At 53.9% G+C, this 23688-nt stretch overlaps 1 protein-coding gene across 2 annotated transcripts in view; it reads right to left on the bottom strand.

The window, feature by feature from the left end:
- Positions 1-601: 601 nt before the first annotated feature.
- Positions 602-23688, bottom strand: part of COL5A3 (collagen type V alpha 3 chain) — a 35921-nt gene continuing 12834 nt past the window's right edge. For both annotated transcript variants that reach the window (XM_087867289.1, XM_087867290.1), the window contains exons 22-67: positions 23623-23667; positions 23409-23462; positions 23029-23073; positions 22034-22087; positions 21895-21939; positions 21712-21765; positions 20251-20295; positions 20093-20146; positions 19843-19950; positions 19345-19398; positions 17033-17086; positions 16066-16110; positions 15773-15826; positions 15600-15644; positions 15177-15230; positions 15024-15077; positions 14880-14933; positions 14640-14747; positions 14377-14466; positions 14063-14116; positions 13160-13267; positions 12947-13054; positions 12806-12859; positions 12300-12353; positions 11565-11672; positions 11438-11491; positions 11184-11237; positions 11016-11069; positions 10828-10881; positions 10173-10280; positions 9503-9556; positions 9302-9355; positions 8947-9000; positions 8623-8676; positions 8349-8456; positions 8123-8176; positions 7516-7569; positions 7211-7318; positions 6901-6954; positions 6785-6820; positions 6288-6341; positions 5458-5674; positions 5264-5376; positions 3627-3695; positions 1662-1901; positions 602-1574 (exon numbers count right to left, since the gene is read on the bottom strand). In XM_087867289.1, the coding sequence (XP_087723415.1) occupies positions 1428-1574; positions 1662-1901; positions 3627-3695; positions 5264-5376; positions 5458-5674; positions 6288-6341; positions 6785-6820; positions 6901-6954; positions 7211-7318; positions 7516-7569; positions 8123-8176; positions 8349-8456; positions 8623-8676; positions 8947-9000; positions 9302-9355; positions 9503-9556; positions 10173-10280; positions 10828-10881; positions 11016-11069; positions 11184-11237; positions 11438-11491; positions 11565-11672; positions 12300-12353; positions 12806-12859; positions 12947-13054; positions 13160-13267; positions 14063-14116; positions 14377-14466; positions 14640-14747; positions 14880-14933; positions 15024-15077; positions 15177-15230; positions 15600-15644; positions 15773-15826; positions 16066-16110; positions 17033-17086; positions 19345-19398; positions 19843-19950; positions 20093-20146; positions 20251-20295; positions 21712-21765; positions 21895-21939; positions 22034-22087; positions 23029-23073; positions 23409-23462; positions 23623-23667 (3396 nt within the window). In that variant the 3' untranslated portion in view covers positions 602-1427. The remainder of the gene's footprint in view (positions 1575-1661; positions 1902-3626; positions 3696-5263; positions 5377-5457; positions 5675-6287; positions 6342-6784; positions 6821-6900; positions 6955-7210; positions 7319-7515; positions 7570-8122; positions 8177-8348; positions 8457-8622; positions 8677-8946; positions 9001-9301; positions 9356-9502; positions 9557-10172; positions 10281-10827; positions 10882-11015; positions 11070-11183; positions 11238-11437; positions 11492-11564; positions 11673-12299; positions 12354-12805; positions 12860-12946; positions 13055-13159; positions 13268-14062; positions 14117-14376; positions 14467-14639; positions 14748-14879; positions 14934-15023; positions 15078-15176; positions 15231-15599; positions 15645-15772; positions 15827-16065; positions 16111-17032; positions 17087-19344; positions 19399-19842; positions 19951-20092; positions 20147-20250; positions 20296-21711; positions 21766-21894; positions 21940-22033; positions 22088-23028; positions 23074-23408; positions 23463-23622; positions 23668-23688) is intronic.

Raw genomic sequence — 23688 nt, 5'->3', positions numbered from 1 at the left:
GTTTCACCTCTAGCCATTTTATCTCAAACCCAAACCATGTCCCATATCACCTCTTGATCCATTCCTTCATCCTCAGCTCAGCCAATGACTCCAGGACTAATCAAGGTCAGCATGGAGATCTAGCTATTCTCTCTCCCTCTTCTTCTCCCTCCCTCCCTCTTTCTTTTTCAAAGTTTGAGGTCTTCCTAAAAGGTTCACAATTTTTTCCAGCTTTATTAACGTAGAATTGACATATGATATCGTGTAAGTCTAAGACATACAACCTGTTGATTTGATACACTTGTATATTGCAAAATGATTACCACCATAGCATTAGCTAACACCTGCATCACATCACATAATTACCATTTCTTTTTTATGGCGAAAACATTTAAGATCTCTCTTAGCGATCTGGTGATTTTCAATTTTTCTTCTAGGGGCCTGAATTGGTTTAAACAGACCCAACGTCTCCAGTGAGTACCATTATAATTGGATGCCCCCACCTCCCAAAGCCACCTCTACTAAAAGACACAATTAAGACAGGTGGTGGCAGATACCTCAGGTGAGACAAGAGCCTGACCTTAAGAAAGATTTAGCCAGCACTAGATGAAAGACACATGGACACAGTTCACTGGTTTATTCTCAGACTTGAGATGCCAAATATGCCCTATGGCCCTGGAGGGGTAGTGATCATGCTAGAATTTCTCTTATCATATCCCAGCCTTCCCTAAGGAGGAAGCAGATTAAATATACAACAGAGGGGATTTTCCCTTTTAATCCAGACCCAGGTATAAATAGGGCAGCACCATTAGGATCCTGATTCACCCCCACCATCTTGGCCCCCATCCCACCTGGCATGGCAAGGTGCATTTGGGGAGATATGGGTGGGAGGCAGTATTCAGAGCTGGGCTGAGGCAGCAGAAGGAGTACACAGCTCAGTCCAGGGAAGTCCCACTTCCCTCTGTAGTCTGACTTCAGTTCCTTCACTGTGAACCCACCTGAAAATAGGAATGAGTGAAGGGGTCCCAGCCTGGGATCAGGAGACATCCAGTGCTTAACTATTGGAAAGGGGAGCACCACAGGGTGCTGAGAGCACTGCCCAGGGAATGGGGAGGCAAGTGTGGGGCCATTCATCAGCTCTGAGTTAGAAGTTCACTGCATGGGGCACCAGGGGTGGGGAGTTGAGGGTTGGGTGGGCATAGAGGGGAGAAAGAGCCAGACTACAGTATGTCAGCTGTGGTGCAATGAGGAGGAAGCCGGACTCTTGGGCCAGGGGTGTGCAGCTCCCAGCCCCCTGGAATGGAGAAGGAATATTGCTTGACCATGAGGAGCAGACTCTCCCCTGGCTCCACAGTCACAGGAGACGATAAATATGATGGCTTCAAAGCCTCAGCACCAAAAAGTGCCCCGTCTGGGGCTCCCTCAATGTCCCTCCCACCCCGAGACTCTCAGCTGCTAAAGCAGACAGGGCCCAGTTCAAACCCAAACTTCTGGTTGGTCTGGCCAAAGTCAGTAGCAGCCACGTCCCACAGAGGCAGAAAGCCCACTCGGGAAGAGCTGAACTCCAAGAGGGTCTTCGTCTGTCCCTTCCGGAGCTGACCGCAGGAAGACAGAATGGCGAGTTAGTAGGAGGACAGCCAAGGCCTCTCCCCACTCTGGCCAGCCCGTGCCCCTCCCCTTACCCGGCAGCCATCATAGGGGACAGTGATGGTGGCTGCTGCCATCTGGTTGAAAGACAGCTCTTCTCCGTTGGCTCCAAGGAAGCGGAGGGAGCGGCTGTGGTCCCCTGCAGCTTCGTCCAACCAGGCAGCAGAGTTCTGGCAGGAGTAGGTGAAGCTCTGGCGGGCCGTGGCACTCAGCAACTTCAGGAAGGTCATCTGGACCACACTCACCGGGGACCCATCAGCATCCACGTAGGAGAACTGGGGGTGGAACAAAGCAGGAGATGAGGGTGCCCCATTCACCCCTACTCTCCCAGGCTCTAAATCCCCTGGCGGACCTGCCACCCCTGTCTCGTCCCCTTCTTTGGGTGGCCCCACCAGCCATCCAGCACCCATGGATCCCTTGCAACTCCTAGGCACCCGGGGCTACTGAGCACTTGAAATGCACTCAAGGAGGTAGAAACTGCTTTAAATTTTAATTAATTGTTTAATTTAAAATTATTTGATTATTTTGTTTTACTTTATTTAAGTCATAACTAATAATTGAACCTCAATCCAGTTATCAGGAAACTTAGGTGTGGAACAACTTGAGTGTATCAATCTACCTTTTCAGCTGCAGATTTTATGAAATCTAAGTATGGATCAAGAACTTCCAATGAAATTTAGTATCCAAATTACGACGTGCTATAAATGTAAAATATGCATCAGACTCTGCAGAATTCGTAGGGAAGAAATTTAAAATGCCTCAGTAACCTTTATATTGCTATGACATTCTTTAAGATGCACTGGGTCAAACGGTCAAATAAAATATATTATTAACATATCATGGGCTTGAGATAACTGGCTGGGTAATACGTCTCTTCTGGCTTTCTTCTCTTCTCTTCTCTGTATCACTTGCATGTTCCCCAATTGATGTTTTCTGGAATCACCTCCCAGATAAAATACCTGCAACTGAGTCTTTGTTGAAGGGTCTGTTTTGGGGGAACCCAAGCCAAGATACCCCCACATGATATTATAGTTTTGTTTCTTTGGTTATTGTCTGCCTGTTTCCTTGGTTATGTTCCTGGTAGAGTATCAACTTCATGAAGTCAGGAGCTGTGTTTTATTTGCTGCTACATTCCCGGTGCTGGGCACATACAAATATGTTACATAAACAAATTCCAAACTGAACCCAAGATACCCCACCCATCAAGGCTGTTCTCATTTACATATCTCAGAATCCCCCCCAGGAACCAGCCCACCAACACTCTCCTCCCTGCCCTCCATCTCATCAATGACTAGGTCCTACTGACTTCGTTCCTAGATGTTCCATGCCATGCCCTCCTCCCCACCCCCACAGCACCAGCCCCAGCCTGGACCACCTCTTCACTCTCCTGGGCCAACATACCAGTCTCTTCCACCCCACCCCACCTCACCAGTCCTGGAGGCACCTTTCTAACAGAGAAATTAGATTCGGGTCTTTCCCTCACTTAAACACATTCCATGGCTCCCCGCTGCTCACAGGTCTTTCTGTGGGAGGTAGGTCTAGCCCTCACTTAACTCCCCTGCCCCCTTTCTTACCATATTCCCCTTCAACACTTACTAGAGCAGAGCAAGTGGTTTTCTCTTGAAATTCACCAGATCCTCTTTTAACTCTGGGCCTTTGTGTATGCGGTTCCCTCTGCCTGCAACACTTTTTCTTGTCCTCCCTTACTTGCTGACCCAGCTCACTGTTCACACCTCAGCAGATCTGTGACTGCTACCAGGAAGGCTCTGATACAGCCAGCACTGCCTCTGGATTTCCACCAAACCCTGCACCTCCCCCATCACACATCTGATGCTGCACCCTCCCCCCAAACCGCCCCCCCCACCAAGCCTGCAATCACCATGGAGGCAGGGGTGAGTCTCCCCTGTTCCTTTCACCCCTCGGAGCCCCTCCTCCCACTCCCCTGCACCAGTTCCCACCAGTTTTCATACTATCCCTTACCTCAGCTTCCAGCAACTCACCTTCTTCCCTCGGCGAAATGTGCTATACCAGTTTCCTGGCTTTTCCCTGGACCAGGAGGCCATTTTTACCTGGGGATGGGAGGGGGTAGTCAAGCGTGGAAGATGCCTGGGTGCCTGCAAGGTCTTTCCTGCATTTACCTCCCCACACTGGAAGTTGTAGACTGTATACCCAGGACTCTTGGGCTGGTCTCTGGCCATGGAGGTGAGTCCAACGAGGGACTGGGGGGTCCCCGCCCTCTGAGGCAGCCCTCAACCAATGACTGACAAGAGTTGGTGGAGAAATGCCCAGCTCCCTCTCCCGCCGGGCGGGACAACCGGGCGGGACAACCGCAGCTCCACACTGTCTCCGGTGTCCTGGATGTCCCCCAGTAGAATTGAGCCTTTAGTGCCCAATGGTGACATTTTAATCCTCATTGGCCACCTCCCCTCTCACCTCCTCCCTCTGCTCTCCTGGTGCCTCATGAGATCACCTCCTAAATCAATGACCTGCCCTCAAATCCTTGTCTCAGGGTCTGTGTCTGGGGAACCCACACCTGGGTCACTCCTCAGTCCCCTCCCCAGGGCCTCTGGGCAGGAGGAAGGTTAGCTGGTGAGAGCAGCTCAGGCTTCAGGTACCAGCAACTGTTTCGAGGTCAAGTCCTCCAAGACTTGGGGGTCTGAGCTTGTTTAAATTCCCATCGGGGCTGGAGGGTTGAGCTCCCACTAAACCAGGGCTCTGACCAGTCAAAAACAACAATCAGCAGCAAGAAGGACATCACCGTGCATTTCTGCAGGCTCTGTGCGGGCAGCAGTCTCACCGGCGGTGGAAGACTTAGCACAGCACCGCACACAGTCAGTGCTTTGTCAGTGCTCCCAACACCTGCATCAACGCCTCCACTGTACAACCATCCCAAGGCAGATACTTTCTTGGGCCCCATTTTACAGATGAGCAAAACTGAGGTGACATCTCTATTCCAACCCAGGGTTCTAGAGCTGGCGCTGCTGGCCCGCTGCCCTCCGCTGCTGAGCCTGGTGCTTGGTGGGGGAGGCTGGGAGGCTCAAGGCCCCCTGACGGAGGACCCCAGTATTCCTGGGAAGCTAGGTGGTCTCACCTCCCAACCCACAGCCTGAAAGGCAATGAGTCCGTGGGCCGATGAGACAGAGGGCAGAGGCTGGTTAAGGGCTGGGTCTCTGGAGCCAGCCAGCCTTGGGGTAATCCCATCACTTCTCTGTGCCTTAGTTTCCCTCTCTGGGGACGACGGCACCTGCACCCCACACCAGGTGGCTGGGACTCAGTGCTAATGCAGCTAAGTGCTTAGAACAGCCTGGCACGCTACACCCTATTTGAAGGTTTGCCACCATTTCCGCTGTCTTTACTAGATTTTTTGGTCTACCTTGCCTCATAGGCTCCAAAAAAGCAGAATTTTGTTTCATTTTGTTTCTCAATTCTCTGCTGGAGTCCTAGCCCTTCATAGGACTTGGCATACAGCAGGTGCTCAACGAATGTTGGTTGAAGGAGGGTAAGGTCCCAGACAAAGCCTGGTGTGTGCATTGTGCGGGGAGGGGAGGCAGGGGATAACCTTTGGTGGCACAGGGGGTGGGGTGGGGTTGAGATGGTTTCTCAAACCCCCTCTCTCCCTCTTCCTCCAGGCACTCACCATCTCAAACTTCTTGTCAGGATAGAGGCAGGTCTCTCCTCCCGCCGTGAAGTTGCAGAAAACCCTGAGCGAGTCCCTCGCACAGCCCTGGTTGGGGTCAATCCAGTACTCCCCTGCGGCAGGGCCAGGTGGGTGAGTGAGCGGGGGCAGGACTCCACAGGCTTCCTGCCCACCCGGCCAGGAAAGGACCTCACCATCAGGCAGGTGTGGGTGGTTGCGGTGCAGCTCACTGCACACGAGGCCCGGGCGCTCAGCCGTGCCCGGGGGGCGCCGCATCTGCTCCAGCTCAAAGCTCAGCGACGTGAGTGAGGCCAGCACCTCCTCCAGGCCACCCTCCGGGGCCTCTAGTGTCCCTGGGCCTGGGAGAGAGCGCCGGCGCCTGCGCAGCCCGTGCAGCTCAGTGGAGGGACCCTGAGCAGGGGTGGGGACGGAGGAGAGGAGAGCAGAGATGCAGGAGGAGAGACAGGAAGAGAGACAAGCAAAGATGAGAGAGACATGGGAGGTAAAGAGACACGGGATCGGGGGTGGGGGTGATAAGAAAGGGCAGAGAGAGATACATGAAGGGGTGGGAGAGATAGAGAGGCAGACAGAGACAGAGACACACACAGGAGGGAGAGACAGAAAGACCCAGAGATGGGGAAAAGCCGAAGTAATAACACAACGAAAGAGAGATCCACGGGTGAGGCAAGGAAAGCAGAGAGAGAGAGAGAGCGCAGGAGAGAGAGAAACGGAGACAAAACAGTGGAACAAGTATTTGGAATAGAGACAGCAAAGGGCCAGGAGAGATGAAGAGATGGAGAGAGACGGAGAGAGATGAGGGCAGAGACAGAGACGAACAAGACAAGACCCAGTCAGAGCCCCCTGGGTGTCCCCCTAAACCCCCAACACAGCCCAGAGCCTCCTTCAGCTTTCAAGGCACCCCCCACCCCACCTGCATGCCCTGAACACCTACTGTGTGCCCGACCCAGTTCTGGGCACTAGGGGACCCAGTGGGACACTCCAAAATACTCCCTGGGGAACTTACCGGGGGGCCGGGGGGGCCAGGGGGGCCAGCGTCACCACGGGGACCAAAGGATCCCTGTAGGGAGAAGTCACTTGGGAGTGAACTCTGTCTATGGAGACCCCTTCCTGCCAACACACACACTCATACTCTCACACTCTCAAACGCAGACACACACAGCACTGGGGAGAGACATGGACTGTTTACCACCAAGTATAAAACGCACATTTTCTTTCCATATTTTAACATCTCTGAAATCAACATCTTAACATCTTTGGCAAATCTTAGCTTCCTTGTCAAAACTGCTTTCGTTCATAGTCGTTTCTAAAATAATGGTGCATCTTACAATTGATGGCATCTTAGATTTGATAAAATACAATGGTAGGTGTTGAATAAATATCCATTGAATGTGTGATTGATTGAAAAAATAAACGAATGAATGCAAAGGCACGGAGGGTGTGGTGAAGTTGAAGGGGGTGGGAAGGCGGGATGTGGGAGCCCAAGGGACAGCATATACTCACCGGGGACCCCTTGGAGCCTTTCTGTCCCAGAGGACCCTGTGGGGTGGAGACAGGGAGGGCTGGAGTCCCAGCTGGCCCAGCACGGTGACCCCACCCCACAAACCCCTCTTACTCACCGCCACACCTGGGGGCCCAGGGTGGCCCAGAGAGCCGATGGGACCGGGGGGACCCTGAAGAAAGGACATCAAGGTCATCATTGATGGGGTTCATTCCCAAACAAGCCTCTAGTCCCCTCAAAAGAACAAGCCACAGACACAGCCTCCAACCTGCAAATCCCCAGATAGAGCCCCCCATTTTCCCCAGACACAATCCCTACCACTCTAGACCCGGGCTTCCCAAATGCACACAGTCTCCAAATAAGCCCCAGTTCTGCCTACCCACCCATCCCTTCCTCTGACCATTCTTCCCACTGGGGATAGAACTCACAGGTTCTCCCTGGGGGCCAGGGGGGCCCTGCACGCCTGGCAACCCCTGATCCCCTTTCTCACCAGCTTCCCCAGGGGGGCCAATGAGGCCAATTAATCCAATGTGGCCCTAGAAGACAAGAGAGGCACATATGGGGAAAGAAATATGGTGGGGGGAATGTTGGTGGACTTCTCTTCTAGAGCCTTGGGGTAATAAGTATGTGAGCAGAGGAAACCCCAACCTGCCAGCCCTCTGGCCAGGGAGGGAGGTAAAGGTGGAGGAGAGGGAGATAATTGGGGGAGAATAATGGAAGGACATATCCTTACCTTTTCCCCCTTGAGGCCAGCATCTCCCTTCAATCCTGGAAGGCCAGAGGGCCCCTGGAAGGAGGGTGAGGCTCAGTGAGTGAGTCTCAAATATGAAATCTCAAGGTTCATGTGGGTGACTTGGGGGATGGTCAAATGGGAAATTACCCAGATTTCAAGTTGGACCTACCAGGGATATGGTCATGGGGATGGTCAGGAGAGAGGAGAGATGACAAGGGATACCAAAGGGGTTGGAGCATGGCCAATAGGAATGGTCAGTGGTCAGGATCAGTGTCGGGGGGGGGGGGTCAGTGTCGACTAGCAAGATAGATGCTCAGTTTGGCCTATCAAGATGGAGGGTCCCTGTGGTCAGTATAAGCCACCAAGAGGGAAGGTCGGTGTGGATGATCAGTGTAGACCATCAGGATGGAGGGTCAGGGTGGTTAGTCAGTGTAGACCATCAGGATAAGCAGTCAGAAGAGATGGGGAGCACAGACGGTCAGGGTGGACTGTCAGATGGACAGTCAGTGAGGGGTCAGCCTGCGCCAGCACCCACGGTCACCAGACAGCCCTGGACGCCCAGTGTGGTTCTCAGTGCCAGGGTATCAGGGACAAAGAAGTCTCTTACCAGGGGTCCAGGAGGGCCCATCTGTCCAGGAGGTCCCAGGAGGCCTGGTTCACCCTAGGACGAGGTAGAGCATGGGGAGGCTGCCCTCAGCCAGAACTCAGTGTGGATACTGCCAACCCCGGCCCCAGGGTCAGCCACTCCAGATTTGGGTGAGAAAGTATAAGGTAGGAGCTCACCGCCAGGGCCTGATCCCACCCCACCCCGTCCTTGTTCCCACCCCACTCACCACAGGGCCAGGGATCCCTCGAAGACCCTCAGGCCCCACACGTCCAGGGGGTCCTCGAGCCCCGACTGGGCCTGTCATTCCTGGGGGTCCATCAGGACCTGGCTCCCCCTGACAGACCAGGGCAAGGGAAGACCAGAGTCAGAGGGAAGCTTTCTCCTGACCTCCAAGTCAAGAACCATCAGGGAGGGGGAGGGAATTGGGACACCCATTTTGATGGCCCAACTGCTGGTCAAACATCAGCACAGGGACCCTTCCCCGGGCAGGGGGTACTCACTTTAGCCCCTTTCTCCCCTTCTTTGCCTTCTTGACCCATGCGGCCTGAGGGACCCTGAGGAGGGAAAGAGTATGTGTGTGTGTGTGGGGGGGGTCTTTGGGGGTGAGGGGGTACCTGTTGAGGTGAAGGGGTCTTTGGGGGTTATGGAGGCTTATGGGGGTTAGGGGGGGCCTGTGGGGGTTGGGAGGCCTGTGGAGGTTAGGAGGGCTTGTAGGGTTAGGGAGGCCTGTGGGGGTTGGGGGGCCTATGGAGGTGAATGGGGGCCTGTGGAGATGGGTGGGGCAAGGATGGAGCCAGGACAGCCAGAAGGCAGGTCTCACTCACCCTCTTGCCAGGAGGCCCAGGGGGGCCAGGTTCCCCAGAAGCTCCAGGTGGACCCTATGGATATATAACAGCACCAGGACAGTATTAGTTCGTGTTGGTCGAGCATGACTGTGCTTCAGGATGCCTCTGATCCAGACAGCCTTCCCCAGACATCATGCCAACACCAGCCATCTCCCACCTCCTCACTGAAGCCGCTCACGTTCACGGTGAAGCCCCAGAAGGCAAAGCAAGTGCATCTACGGGGGTCCTGCACACCTCATCCACCAACTCCGCTGGCCCCCCAGCTCCCCCCAGTTCACCCACTCACCCGCCCTAACCCCCCTGCCAGCACCGCGTCCTCTGCTCCCCCACTCACCGGTCCCCCCACATCACCAGGGTCTCCCTTCTCTCCTGGGGAGCCATCGATACCCTGTGGGGCGGGCAGGGGTCATGGAGGCACTCGAGAATTTGGGGAGAAACATGGGGAAATGTGCCCACCTTGCCCAAGTCTGTGGAGGGTGGGGAGATGGGGACAGAATTAGGAATATGTGGGGGCTTGTGGGGGGGTCACACCCACCGAAACTCCAGGATCTCCGGGGGGTCCTAGATCTCCTGGGAGCCCAGTGGGGCCCTGGAAGATAGAATGAGGAATAATCACCTCTCTGAATTATCGGGCATTCATTCATTTGACAAATGAACTGCCCCAGGGCACAGCTTGGGCTGCTGAGGTTATGCTAGTGAACAAAACACAAGATCCGTGCCCTGGGCAAGTGAACGTTCTAGAGTCTGATGTGTACAGGTGCTGAGCTAAGCACAGGACATGCATCATCTCACTTTGTCCTCCAGGCGCCTCCCAGCTCAGGACTCTCAGATAGGACTGACCCTCAGAAAAGCGGTCAGATCCAACTTGAGGTTCCATAGACCCTGAAGCCCTCCCACCCCACCCCAAGCCCCACCGCGATGGTGGGAGGGTCTCAACCTCCGCCCTAAGGCCAATCCCACATCAGCCCCAACTCTGGGCATCAATCTCAACCACTGCAACATTTTCAGATTGATTCGTGTGGGAGCAAGCTGCACCCCATACAGTGACAGGCCACCATCCACTCGTTCAGTGTTCAGCCACGTTCTGGGTTGCTCGGGGAATCAGCACATTGGAGGAGGAACCCCTCACTAAATGTTGGGGAGCAGGTTCAAGTGGACACAAGTGTCCCTCCCCGATCTCTGCCTCCACTTCTCCTGGGACTCACCACGTTCCCTTTGGCTCCATCCTCTCCAGGGGGGCCTTTCTTGCCCGGGGGTCCAGCAGCCCCAGATGGGCCTGAGTCACCCTTTTCACCAATTTCTCCCTTGGGCCCCTTTGCAGAAACAGAGGTCAGAGGTAAGAATAGCCTGGACTCTTCAAAGGTCAAGAGCTAGTATCCCTGGCCTCAGGAATCTGGGTGGTCTTCTGGGACTTTCCTGGGGTCAGGGGCTAGAGGAGCCTAGACTGTCCAAGGGTCAGAGGTCGAAGGGATCTAGGATTTATTGGAGTCAGGGGCCAGGATGTTCCAGTTGCTCAGAGATCATGACCAAGCTTGGTCTAGCCCAGATACCACACTGGAGTGAATTAGGAAAGGGGATCCCTCTGGGAAATTCATGCCCCACTCCGGGTTCATGGTTTGGATCTGAACCCCCACCTGCACCCTCAGCCGCACACCCTCCTGTAGGGGTACAACCAGAAGAACTCTATGTAGCACCCCTATCTGAGACCTTCCAGGGCTCTGTCATCAAGATAACTGAGGACACCCATAGGTCCTGGGTCAATGGCTTACACAGGCCTGCCCAGAGTCAGGGTGCCCCGAGATGCCCAGGGGTTATGGGTTCCCTGAGATGGGTGCAGGGGTGTAGGACACAGTCACTCACAGGGATGCCTGGGGTTCCTGGGGGTCCTGGGTTTCCAGCCTCCCCTGGCTCACCCTGCAGGAGGCAAAGTCCGGGTAGGGATAGGTCCAATTATGAAGGACAGGGAGGAGCTCCCAGAACAGCCACCCCCAAGCAGGACTGGCTGTGCCTTCCCCACCCTAGGCAGCCCCCTGCCCCCTTTCTCTCACCTTCTCGCCCACAGCACCCGGCTGACCAACTCCCCCAGGCAGCCCTGGAGGACCCTGGAGAGACAGCAAGGGGTAGAAGTGGGACTGTGGGATCCCAACAGCCCCTTTTTGGGAAATGGAGGTCCCTACCTCTCAGGCATCCTGCCCCACCCCCCACCAAGTCCTCACCTCTGATCCACTGGGGCCATGGGGGCCCCTAGGCCCTGGAGCTCCATGGGGACCCTGTGGGACAGTCAGAATAGCATCCAGTGACCTCATGACTCCCCAAAGGCATCACTAACCACAAACACCATCCTTAATGCTGGTGACCGGCATCACTAAGGACAGTGTGCCCTGTGACACTGCTCCCCCAAAACTGATGTAATGGCCACCACCACTCTGCTATCCTCTTCCCCCTCCCACCTTCCCTAGGTTGTCCATACCATGGACCCTACGTCTCCAACCTCCCCTTTCTCTCCAGGAGGGCCTGGCAGCCCCTGTGGAAAAAAGAAGAAAGATTGGCGCACAGAGTGCAGGGAAAGAGGCCAACCCCCAAACTCAGGCACCCACCTGCAGGCCAGGAGGGCCAATCACCCCCACGAAGCCTCTCACTCCGTCATCTCCTTTCTGCCCAAAGAGGCCTGGTGGTCCCCGGCGTCCCTGAGCCCCGTCTGCTCCCTGGGAGAAGGACAGAAGCGGGGCACAGTTAGGGTCTGGGTCAAGGGTTGGAGATAGGCTCAGGGTCAAAGTCAGGACTGAGGTTAAGGATTACAGTCAGGGTTGGGATTAAATTTGGAAAGGGTCAGGGTTGGACTTGGCACTGGGGGTGCAGGTTAAGGGTCAGAGTTTGGGAATTAAGTCAAGGGTTGAGTCAAAGTTTTCATATGGGCATTGGGTGGTGAGTTGAGGTCAAGGTCATGATGGGGTTCAGATGGAATTTTGGGTTGAGTTTGAGGTTGGGACCAAGGTCAGATTCAAAGTTTGAGTTCAGGTTTGGGGTCAGCACTGGAGGGTGAGTCAGAGTTGGGGTTAGGGTAGGATGGGGTCAAGGTTCAGATTTGAAGATAAAGTTTGAATTGGGATTAAGGTTAAGGTCATGAGTAGGGTTAAGACTGGGCCTGTGAGGGCATTCAAGATTCAGAATGAGATTGGGATTGAGTCAGATTCTGGGGTGAGTTCCCGTTGGATGCCAGCATGGAGGGGTAGATCAGGGTTGGGGTTGAGTTTGGGTCTGGGTCATGGTGGAGAACACTATCCCTTCCCATCTGGGATCTAGGGGATGGTCACAAAGCCAGGAGCACTCACCGGGGAGCCTGGGTGTCCCACAGGACCCCGTATGCCTGTTGGTCCAGGTGGGCCCTGGGGGAGGGAGCACAGCCAAAAAACACCTCAAGCTCAAGATTAGGAGGGCACTCAAGATGACAATCACTGCCTCCCACTCCACCCACCAGGAGGCAACAGCTGCTTTCCCCACAACCCTGTCTTCCTAGCAACCAACTGATGGGATCAGACACAGACATCGTCCTGAGCTTGGCTCGTCAGGACTTTTCCCCAGAAGTCCCTCCAGGGACTGAGCTGGCTGACAGACACTAGGCACTGTGGCTGAAGTCCTAGGGGGGAGCTGGGGATGTGATGCCTCAGAGCCATGCAGAGTCACAGACAGAGAAAATGATGCCACCAGGGAAAGGGAGAGAAGGGTGTAACCACCTCAGGACCCTCCCCATTTTCTCGGGGCCCCAGCTACCCACCCCATCCTTCACATCCTTCTGCCTTCCCCAGGACCACCTCCCTCCCTGGGGCCCCACACTCACCGCATCCCCTTTGTCGCCCTTGCTCCCTTTGTTACCAGGGGCACCCACTTCCCCCTGCAGAGGAAATAGGATGAGGGAGGACCAACTTGGACTCTCCTTACCCTGTGCCCCCCGAGTCCCTCTCTCTCCATGAACGCTCACCTTGTCCCCATCCTCGCCAGAAGGCCCAACAGCTCCAGGGGGTCCAGGAAGCCCCAGGGGCCCTGGGATCCCATCTTTGCCTGTGGGGCCAGGGGAGCCACGTTCGCCCTGATGGGGGAGTAGAAGGGGGGATGTCAGGGGCCAGGGCAGAGGGAAGGTCCTGGTATGTGGGGTCCTAAGGATGCTTGAGGAATGTAGTGGGCAGGCACTCACCAGGGACCCCTTCTCGCCTGCAGGGCCAACAGGGCCTTGGCCTCCACTTTGGCCAGGAAGCCCAATGCCTCCTGCCGGGCCCAGTGGACCCCGCTCCCCAGGGGAGCCCTGAAAACAGGGGTGAAGGGTCAGGAAAAATAGCAGAAGTAGTTCTCACTGATAGAGGCCTTTCAAGCTGCCAGGCACTGAGCTGGGCAGATACCGGTGTCTTATCCACTCTATTCCCTTCCCCACAGCAGCCGGAGGGAGACCTGAGTCAGGACACACACGTCCCCCTGCTCACAGCCTTCCATTCCAGCTCACTCAGGAAATGGGAAATCCTCCTGGTAGCCCACAGGCCCTGCACGACCTGCCCCATTACTTCCTGCCCTCTCTGCCTCCCACTCATACCCTTGCTCCCTTCCTTCCAGCCACAGAGGTCTCACTGCTTCCTCCAACATGCAGTGTACACTCCAGCCCCAGGGCCTTTGCACATGCTATCCCTCTGCCTGAAACAATCTTCCCCTATATATCCACATGGCTCCTTCTTCGGCTCCCTCAGGTCTCAGCTCAAATGTCACCTTCTCAGGAGGCCTTCCTTGACCAGCTCATTTCAACGGCTCTCTCCCTACTCTTCCTTCTCTGTGCTATTCATCACCACTGATTCCTTATCTCCCCAGCTAGAACATAAGCACCAGGAGAAAGAAGACATCATGCCATGATGTCTGGCATGCAGGTAAGTAAGTGTGGGACTGATCATCTCACAGATGGGGCCATGTTACAGATGAGAAAACAGGTCATGGGTGTGACCCAGGCCTGTTTGACACCCAAAATAGTGGACTTAATTATGGCAATGCCTAGCTTCCCGGATGCCCCAAGGCCCCTCCACCCTGCCTCCCACCCAGCAGATGGGGTTACACTTACGTTGGCTCCAACAGGGCCCAGGGGGCCTTTGTCACCCTTTAAACCAATAGGTCCCTGAGGGAGGAGATAATTCAGTCAAGAGATACCCAAGGGTGTGCCCAGGTCCTATCTTCCTTCTGGGGGCTCACAGTTCCCCCTTCTTCCTGGGCATTGAGGGTCAGGGGTCTATCTCCTCCAGGTCCCTCCTGCTGTCATTCCTTTACTTTCACGGTTGTCCCCACCCAGGATGCCAACACCATGTCCCTTCCCAGAGGCCCCCCCCTCCTTCTCTGCTTCACAGCCCAGACAGGTACATTGCTCCAAAGGATACTCACTGGGTCCCCAGGGGCTCCTTGGGGGCCAGGGAATCCCCTGGGTCCAGGTGGTCCTTCCTTTCCAAGGGGTCCCGGTGGTCCCAGGTCCCCCTGTAGGAGTGCAGAGGAGGAAGGTCAGGCTCCAGAGAAGGGGTGTTTCCTCCTAGTCTGTGAATCTGGGCCCCCTCCCCCATGGGGCTGATTCTGAGCCTCGGGGTAGCATGGGGCCATTGAGGAACCTTTAGGGCCACTCAGCTGAGATTTCCGAGGGGTCAGGGTCTCACCTTGACACCCTCTCTGCCTTCCAGGCCCGGAAGACCTTGTTCACCAGGAGGTCCAGGAGGGCCTGGGGGGCCCCTCTCACCCAGAGGTCCTGCTTCTCCTGTCTTTCCCTGAAGAGGAAGGAAGCTTATCTTGAATGGAGGTGGCCCTTTTGGGGGGGGGGGCGCTATCTGAGATGCGCGTCCCTCCAAATATCTCCCAACTGGTGCAAAACTGGGAAGACCTGTGGGGTCCACTCTGACCTGAGGACCCACAACTCCAGCTGGTCCAGGTGGGCCTGTCTGACCTTGGAAGCCCTGGGGAGAAAAATTAAAAAGGGTGTCACACGAGAGGAAGAACTAGAGAGCCTAATGGGGTCAGGGGTCAGAAGTCAAGAGGCCACTCACCAATTCTCCTCTCTGTCCAGGGTGCCCAGGACGCCCGTCTTTCCCCTGGGGGCCCTGGGGGACAAGGTGGGAGAGAGATGAGGCATGACTAAGAAATCTCCCCACTCCCTGGCTTCCCTCCAGGCCACCCCAAATCAGGGTGCACTCACTTACAGGGGGACCCTTCGGCCCAGGAAATCCAGGAGGGCCTTGCAGACCTCCAAGGCCCTGAAATGGAACCAGAAACCATGGCTTCATCGCTCCTGCCTGGCCGCCTGAGCCCCACATAAGGACAAGCGTACTGAGCACTTTCTGCACCCCGGGCGTGGGGCCAGACACATGACACACAGTCAGTCATTTCCTGTGTCACTGCAGCCCTCTGTGGCAGGGACTGTGGTTATTCCCATCACATAAAGGGGGAAAACGAGGCCCAGAGAGGCTGAGTGACTTGCCCAAGGTTACACAGCAGGCAAGTGGCAGAGCTGGGACTTGAACTCACTCACAGCTCCTGACTTTAGAGGCTGTGTTCCTTCTACCACATCATAATGCCTCCCTACCTCCTGGGTTTGTCTCCCATCCAGAAACACACACACTCACCTTTTCTCCAGGGATCCCAGCGGCCCCATCCTGGCCCACATCGCCCTAAGACACAGTGGATAAGATTCAGGCTGCAGGACAAACCCAACTGGGAGGGCTTCCGGAAGGCCCTGGGGAGCCTGGGCCAGGGCAGGGGGGCTTCATGGGGGCCTGATCACCCACCCAGCCCATACCTTGGGGCCTGGTTGCCCAGTGGCACCTGGCTGCCCCCTCTCTCCACGGGAGCCCTGAGTAGAAAAGAAGCAAAGATTAGAAGTGAGAGGGTAGGAGAAGCTAGGAGATGAGCCCGAGTCCTCTGGCCCCCTCCCTCTGTGATGCCTCTTTGCCCTACCAGGGACACCTACGTAACCCAAACCCTCTGCCCTCCCCACGCACGACCTCCCCCCTGCCTCTCCTCCTGCAGCCCCTCCTTCCAGCCCTGCTCCCCCCCTCCAGTCCCGGCAGAATGGGGGAACCATCTTCTTACTGGTGGTCCCCGCTCTCCTTCCAGGCCTGGCTGCCCCGCCTTCCCCTGGAAAATAAGTCAGATGAGGGGGAAGCAGAAGAAAGTTCTGATGCAAAGACCTGACACACACAAACGCATCCAGACGCAGACCCAGAAAGATGTCTGCTGCACATTTATTCACAAGCTTTCCCCTCTCTCTCTCTCTCTCTCTCTCTCTCTCTCTCTCTCCTCACACACACACACACACACACACACACACACCGTGCAAAGATCACAGACACCCCATTACACCTATGATTGCACCTACAGGGTCCAAACACAAGTGTGTTTGCCCAGACGGATGCCCACTTACGCACACTGCAGGCTACAGCAGCACACATTGGGTGACCCGCAGCCTCAGGCCCACACCCGGAGCTCCGCATGCAGTCTGTCCCTTGCACGCATGCACACTCAACGCAAACACACACACGCATGGACTCACAGGAGGACACGGTCCTCATAAGCACAGCAGTGCACAGACTTGTGTGTGTATACACCGCGTCCACTGACCCGGCGACAGTGCAGCACGCACAAGCACACACTCCTGGACACAGACACACACGCACCTGTGTGCCTATCCGCACCCTTCCACACACACGTTTACATCCACAGTCACACACTGCACGCAGGCCCGTGTCCTTGCTTACCACAGGCCCACAGGGGGCAGCACCCAGACCCCACCCAATCTATACTGAGAGGCACGTGCACACTTGCACGCACAGGCACACGTGCACGCACAGGCACACGTGCACGCACAGGCACACATGTAGGAATGCCAGCTGGGGACACCTACATGGGCTCTGTGCTGTGTCTGGGGGTATGTGCGCAGACAAGTGTTTCCAGGCTTAGACACAGCCACCCAGGGGCCTCCCCGCTGTCCTGCAGAGCCGTACATGTCATTCTCCCAGCCAAGCTCCACCCTCTCCCCAACCCCTGGATCATGACTCACCCGCTTCCCTTTTTCTCCTAATGGTCCCGGGGGCCCGGGAAAGCCAGTAGATCCCTGAATTCAGAGAATCAGAGAGAAAAGATAGGGGTGAGAAGTGGGTGGTGAGTAAAGTTGACCCCTCACCCTTCAGCCACTCCATCCTTTCCAGAAGCTTCTTTGGTCCCTCCAGCCCCATCCTCCTCCAAGGCAGCCGTCTGTCCTCTTCCCCCTCCCTCAGCCCTTGCTCACTCCAGTCCAGCCACACTGGCCCCTCAACGCTACTCAGGCACACTGTTCACTCCTGCCTCAGGGCCTTTGCACTGGCTGCTTCCTTTGCCTAAACTGCTCTTCTCTCAGGTCCCCACAGAGGCAGCTATTCCTCATCCTTTGGGTCTCACTTAGATGTCAACTCCTTAGAGAAGTCTTCTGCCACCATCCTGACCACCACATCCTCCAAGTCACTCTCCGTCTATCACATTGTCCTATTTTGTTTTCCCAAAATATTTATCTTGAAATGACCTAGTTCATTTGCTTACTTATTCATTGTCTGTTTTCTCTGCTAGGACATGGTGCTCTGGTCTTATTCCCTTATTCCCCTCAACCTGGTATATAGTTGGAGGTTACTTGATATTTGCTAACTACCTAACTCCAGTCCATGCTGTCCTGCCTATCTTGGAGGCAACCTCCCTTCACCCAGGGGAAGACATCACCGGCTCAGCTATCCCCTCCCACCCCTCACCATGTTTTGAATCCCAGACCTACCACTAGACTAGCTGTGTGACCCTGGACAAGTGGCTTACTCTCTCTGAGCATCAGTTTCCTTATTTGTAGCCTGGGAATACCAACAATACCCCCCTCACAAGCTTTTGGTGAGGATTAAATAGGATAATGTATAGAAGGTATTTTACACAGTGTGTCACACATAGTAAGTGCTTATGACTTGTTAGCTGTCATTATTCATTCTGATAATTACTGACTGCTATGGACCAAATGTTTGTGTCCCTTCAGATTCATATGTTGAAGAATGGTATTTGGAGGTAGGACCTTTGGGAGGTAAGTAGGTCATAATGGTGGAGCCTTCACAAAGGGGATCAATGCCTTTATAAGACAGGGAGACTAGATCTCTCTCCTTCCTGTCCCTGTCTCTCTCTCCCTCCCTGTCTTCTCTCTCTCTGTCCCCCCTCCCCCGCACCCCGCCATGTGAGGACACAGAGAGAAGACAGATGTCTGCAAACCAGAGAGTCCTTACCAGAATCCAACCATGCTAGCACTCTGATCTCAGACTTCCAGCATCCAAAACAGTGAGAAATAAATTTCTGTTGTCTAGGCCACCCTGTCTAAAGTGTTTTTGTTATAACAGCTAAGACACAAACCTCAACTTAACCAACACACCATGTTTTCTGTCGTGTATTGCTTGCTGCCCAAAACACATGGACTAGTCTTGGCTAAGAGGCTTTGCTCTAACTCCCGTGAGCTCCTGCTCCAATCGACTGCGTTCTGTTCTTAGGTATGGTGCCTTGAGTTTATTCCCAAATCTGTTTATGTCAGTTGCCCTCGCTATTGGAGTCATGTGATTTAATGAAAGTTTACAACAACTGATGGAATGCAGAAAGGAAAAGAAAGACGTCTACCAAACCTTAGTTAAATGGAAAAGACTCAATAAAAAGGGAAGTCACTAAAAAAAGTCACGTCAAATGAAGCATGCACAAGATAACTGCCAGATGGAGATGACAAAAGTGTGGGACTCTGGAAGGATTCTGCACTCCAATTTCTTCCCAAGTGTCTAAGTTTCTGTTCCACTTATATAAACCCAAACTATAAATCTTCAGTGATGTAATGTGGGTGTGGTTTAGGCAGAAAGACATATCTAATCAGCAGCTTCATCCACCAAAAAATTGGCAAATAAATGTACATTTTTATATAAGTACATTTTATTGTAAGTTATAATTCAAGATATGTAAGATATGCATTTTTTGTGATTCTCCTCCTTACTTGGCTTGATCTGAACCACCTCAATCACACCAAATAAGAAGGATCCTATAGTTTTATTATCAAAATTATCCATGTTATTATAATCAAATTGATGAGATAAAGACTACTGGTATCTCCACTTTACAACAAAGCAAGAGAGCTCACGAGACTTGTCCAAGGTTACTTAGCAGGTAAGGAGTGGGTATTTGAACCCAAGTCTGATACCAAAGCTCACATCTTATGCTGTTTCTTAGTGACCAGGGGGTGGACAGCTCACTCCCCTAGACCACAACCTGGACTTCCAGATGTTAATCAATCTCTGAATGCTGCCTTTGCCCACCCCCAACCCCTTAGCTTCTTACCTTAGGTCCTGGACGTCCTGGGTAACCTGGGAGACCTGGCACCCCAAGCTTGCCCTGCAGAGAAATTATGGGACAGACATCAGAAATTACAACCTGAAGAACAGAAAAGAAAGGGCAGGATGACTGGGGCATGATGACGGGGGCAACAGGGTGAGATTCAGGGAAACACGAGTTTAAGTCTTGGCTTTTGCCTGCTAGGGGTATGTCTCTGGGCAACTCGTTCTATTTTATTCTGTCCCAAATCTCAGTTTCCTTGTCTGTAAAATGGGGATAAAAATGCCTGTTGCCTGTGGTGGTTATGGGGATAAAAATCAGATACTGTGTGTGAGATTGCTCCATAATGCTGAGTTAAGGAATTAGAGATGCTAAGTGTGGTAGCAGCCTCCTGAGGTTGGAGATTAAAGAGCCAAGGGCAGAAGGCAAAGGGCCAGGGAACATCTTGGCTGCAGGATGGGAAGTTGTAGAGTTGACTGGAGAGGGTGACCAAGGTCCATTCACCTTCTCCCCAGCTGAGCCTGGGGGACCCTCCTTGCCAGCCAGCCCCTCCTGCCCCTTCAGCCCTTCCGGACCATCCTCTCCCCGGGGACCGGGGGGGCCGGGGAGCCCCTGGAATAGAAAGGAGGTATCAGACCCTGTGTCACTCCTGTTCCCTCCAGCTCCCTGTCTTAGCCCCGGCGCCCTCCCCTCCCCCACTACCTTCCCCAAGCGCCCCAGAACCACTAGATCCCTCATCTGGAAGTTATCTTACCCGATCTCCTTTAAGCCCCCCATCGCCCTTGAAGCCAGGGAAGCCATCCTCTCCCTGCGTGGGAGAGAGTGCAGAGGTCAGAGGTCAGGGCTTCTGGGAAGGGATACAAAGTCCCATTACTAGAGTTCCCCCTAACCAGGAACCTCCGCCCTTCTCACCTTCTCTCCTTTCTCCCCCTGGTGGCCCCGGTTGCCAGAGGTGCCCTGAAAAATAAAAAAGATCTCAAGTCCCTCCCCTGCTTAAGGAGAGCCCTCCGAATCAGTCCCCTGCCTCGAAACAGTCAGGACAGTCCCAAAAGGATACTGAACAAGAGTGGAAGGGGACAGCCTTAGAGGAAATGACCTTTCTCCAAAGCCTGCTAGAGTGGTGTGCAAGAGGCTGCCTCCCCACCCCTCTTCCCACTGGCAGCCTCCCAGGGTCATCTGTGTGGGGGTGTGCAGGGAAGGCCAAATTTCCGAGTAATTGATTCCAATCTCCCGGGGACACTGTGTCCACAGTTCCTTCTGGCAGGAGAAAGTGGATGAACATTCCAGGCCCCAGTCTCATTCTAAAGGCAAAGGAATGTTCCCCATTGTGCTGGCTACAATGCGACTCTGTGCCTGGCAACAAGGCGAGTCTGTGCTTAGCTACAGCAAGGCTGCTCAGTCCAAGCCCAGGTGCCCAAACCCTGCGCTTGGTTGCAATGAAAAGTGCACTTGGCTACAATGTGACTGAGCCCAGAGACGATAATGAAATTGCATTTGGATACAACATAACTGTGTTTTGAGAATCGCACAACTGTCTCCAGCCACAGAGAGACACAATGTAACTGAGCTCAATGACTATAATGAAGTTGTACTTAAATACAACATAACTGTTTTGACAATAGCATGACTATCTCCAGCCACAAGGGGATTCACTTGACCACAATGTAACCAAGCGAGGGCTACCATGATTCTCTGACCCTGGATACAATGCTACAATGTAACAGGACTCAGTTACAACATAGGCTTCAACTATGTAACTATGCCTGGTTACAACGTAACTCTGAGTTTGGCCACCCCCAGGACTCAGTGGCCAACCACAAGATAGCCACCTCCTTGGTTATAGTATAACTGAGCTTGCCCGCAATGCAAAATGTGACGAGCTGCCTCTTGGATACCACCAAACTCTGTTCTTAGACCACAGGTACCACTCTTGGCTACAATGTAACTGGACTCATATTAGATGTGAATTCCAATGTCCCTGCCCTTGGTCAACAGTATAGCTCTTGGCTTATCCCAGCATTTCTGTGCTTAAGGATCACAGGGCTCTGGGTTTGGGTGAAAACCCAGCTGTCTGCTTCACCATGGTGTGCTGACCTGGACTGTGTTTACAATGAAATGGGTCCAGCCTCTGATGGGCCTAACCATTCTCAACTACAGGCGACAATTACACTGCAATACTTCCCTTTGGCTGATCAGCTCCAAGTAACGCACACACGTCTACATATTGTCACTCAGATTGAAACCCCATTCCCACTACACCTCTCCTGGCAGACTGATACCTCTCACCACACATGCACACGTTTCTCACAAATCTGGTTCCCCAGATCCAATGCCAAAGACTCATCCTATTTGAAGGCTCCAAGCATCACGTACCTTCACACCCCGAGGTCCAGGATAGCCCGGAGGTCCTGCTGACCCTTGTGGACCCTGAGACGGAGATCAGATCAGTACCATCCTGTTCGTCCCCCTCCGTGTTCCCAGCGCCCTCATCTGTCTCTTCATGAACCCTGACTATCAACCCTCATCCCCAACCCAGTCTCTCTGCAGGCCACTCACCTGGGCCCCTTTCTCCCCCGTGGGGCCCTCATGGCCTGGGTGACCCTGGGGAAAGAAGTTGTCAGAGACTGAGATTTGCCATCCAAATTCCCAAGCCTCCCACTTCTCCTTCCTCCTTCTGCCGGCACCCAGCTCTCACCGGAGGGCCATCAGATCCTGGAATGCCTGGAATTCCTGGGTTTCCAGGGGGACCCTGAAAGAAGATGAACAGTAGGCAGAGACGGAGGGTCTCAGAGTCTAGTATCCCACCAGGAACAGCCTTACTCAGACAAGCAGCTACTCAAGGTCACAGGACAAGCATATCCCACAGGCTAGGAAATCTTTCCCTATTTCTGCCCAGACTTGCTGTGTGACCCTGGGCAAGCCCCCTTCCCTCTCTGAGCCTCAGAAATCCTCCATCTCTGGGAGATTTGAGACAAGGGAGGTTAAAACAGTGTGTGGGACAACTCCCCAGCCACATCCTTTTCTTCAGAAGTGCCTTGTCTTCATCTGAAGAGAGGTGGGCCCAGGCAGACATGAGGTGACCCCCTATGTTCTACAAATAGTGGATAGGTCTGGAAGTGGGCACTGTGACTCAACTAAGCCAATCAGATTTCCTTCCGAAATTCTGAGGTAAGCAACAACTCACTTTGTAGAAACTATGATCAGATGAATTTGGGTAAAGAAACTATAAGGTCAAGAGGAGCTGGGGACTGAAATTGTGATTAAAGCAGCACAAAATCATGTAGAAATGGAACTTGGGGGTGAGGACAGACTAGGATATGTGCAGAAAGAAGCCTATCTGCTGGGGAGATGGAACAGATGTGCCCAGGAATAAAGATGTCACCACAGGGCCCCAGAGAAAGGGCTTTCCTGGACCATGGGTCCTGCTAATATTTCCGATGACTGGCACCTGTGGGTTCCCCTACATCCTGAGAATATCCCCTTATGTGATCTAGCTTCGGAGGATTTCTGTTTCTCCCAACCAACCCTTCCCCAACAATGATATTTTTTAAACTCTGGGCTTATTTAAGGAATGTTGCAATTTACTATTACTCAGGGCTAATAAAAGGGTCCTGGTGGGAAGCTTTTCCTGCAGACAGAGTTGAAGGAAGAAGACAGGAGAGGGTGGTGGTACGTGGGGCTGTCACTCACCTTCTCCCCAGGAGTGCCAATGGGTCCCTGAGGGCCAGGGATTCCCTGGGGACATAAAAAAGAAGGTGAAGGTGGGGCGTCCGGGTGTCTCAGTTGGTTAGGCGACCAACTCTTGACTTTGGTTCAGGTCATGATCTCAGGGTTATGGGATTGAGTCCTGCATCAGGCTCCATGCTGAGCATGGAGCCTACTTAAGATTGTCTCTCTCTCTCTCTCTCTCCCTCTCTGCCCCTCCCCTGCTTGCTCTCTCTCTTTAAGAAAAGGGATGAAGAAAAGTATGAGAAATGGGTAGTGAGCTGGGAAGTGGAAAGGCTGGGAGTGGTCTATGACCTTGGCTGACTACTGCCACCCCCCCAGTTATTGAAAATGATAGCTCAAACCTGGGACCCGGGATTTCCCTGCTGTCCTGGAGGGCCTGGTTCTCCTGGAGGACCCTGGGGAGAAAGGGGAGGTGCTGTGAAGCTGGAAGGGATCACGGTGTTGAAGTGTCAGCGAAGTTGAAATGGGGGTCATGGGAGTGGACAGGGACGTGGATGGATGATCAGAGGGTCAGGGCACCAGAAAGCGTTAGGGGTCAGAAGGCAGAACACGTACCACATTTCCTTTGGCTCCTGGAGCACCATCAATTCCAACTACACCCTGGGGGAGGAGAGGGTGTGA

The sequence above is a fragment of the Ursus americanus genome, chromosome 14, assembly GCF_024610735.1.
Source record: "Ursus americanus isolate L20-20 chromosome 14, mUrsAme1.1.p, whole genome shotgun sequence".
NCBI classification, from domain to species: domain Eukaryota; kingdom Metazoa; phylum Chordata; class Mammalia; order Carnivora; family Ursidae; genus Ursus; species Ursus americanus.
This window is presented reverse-complemented; position numbering and strand designations above follow the sequence as displayed.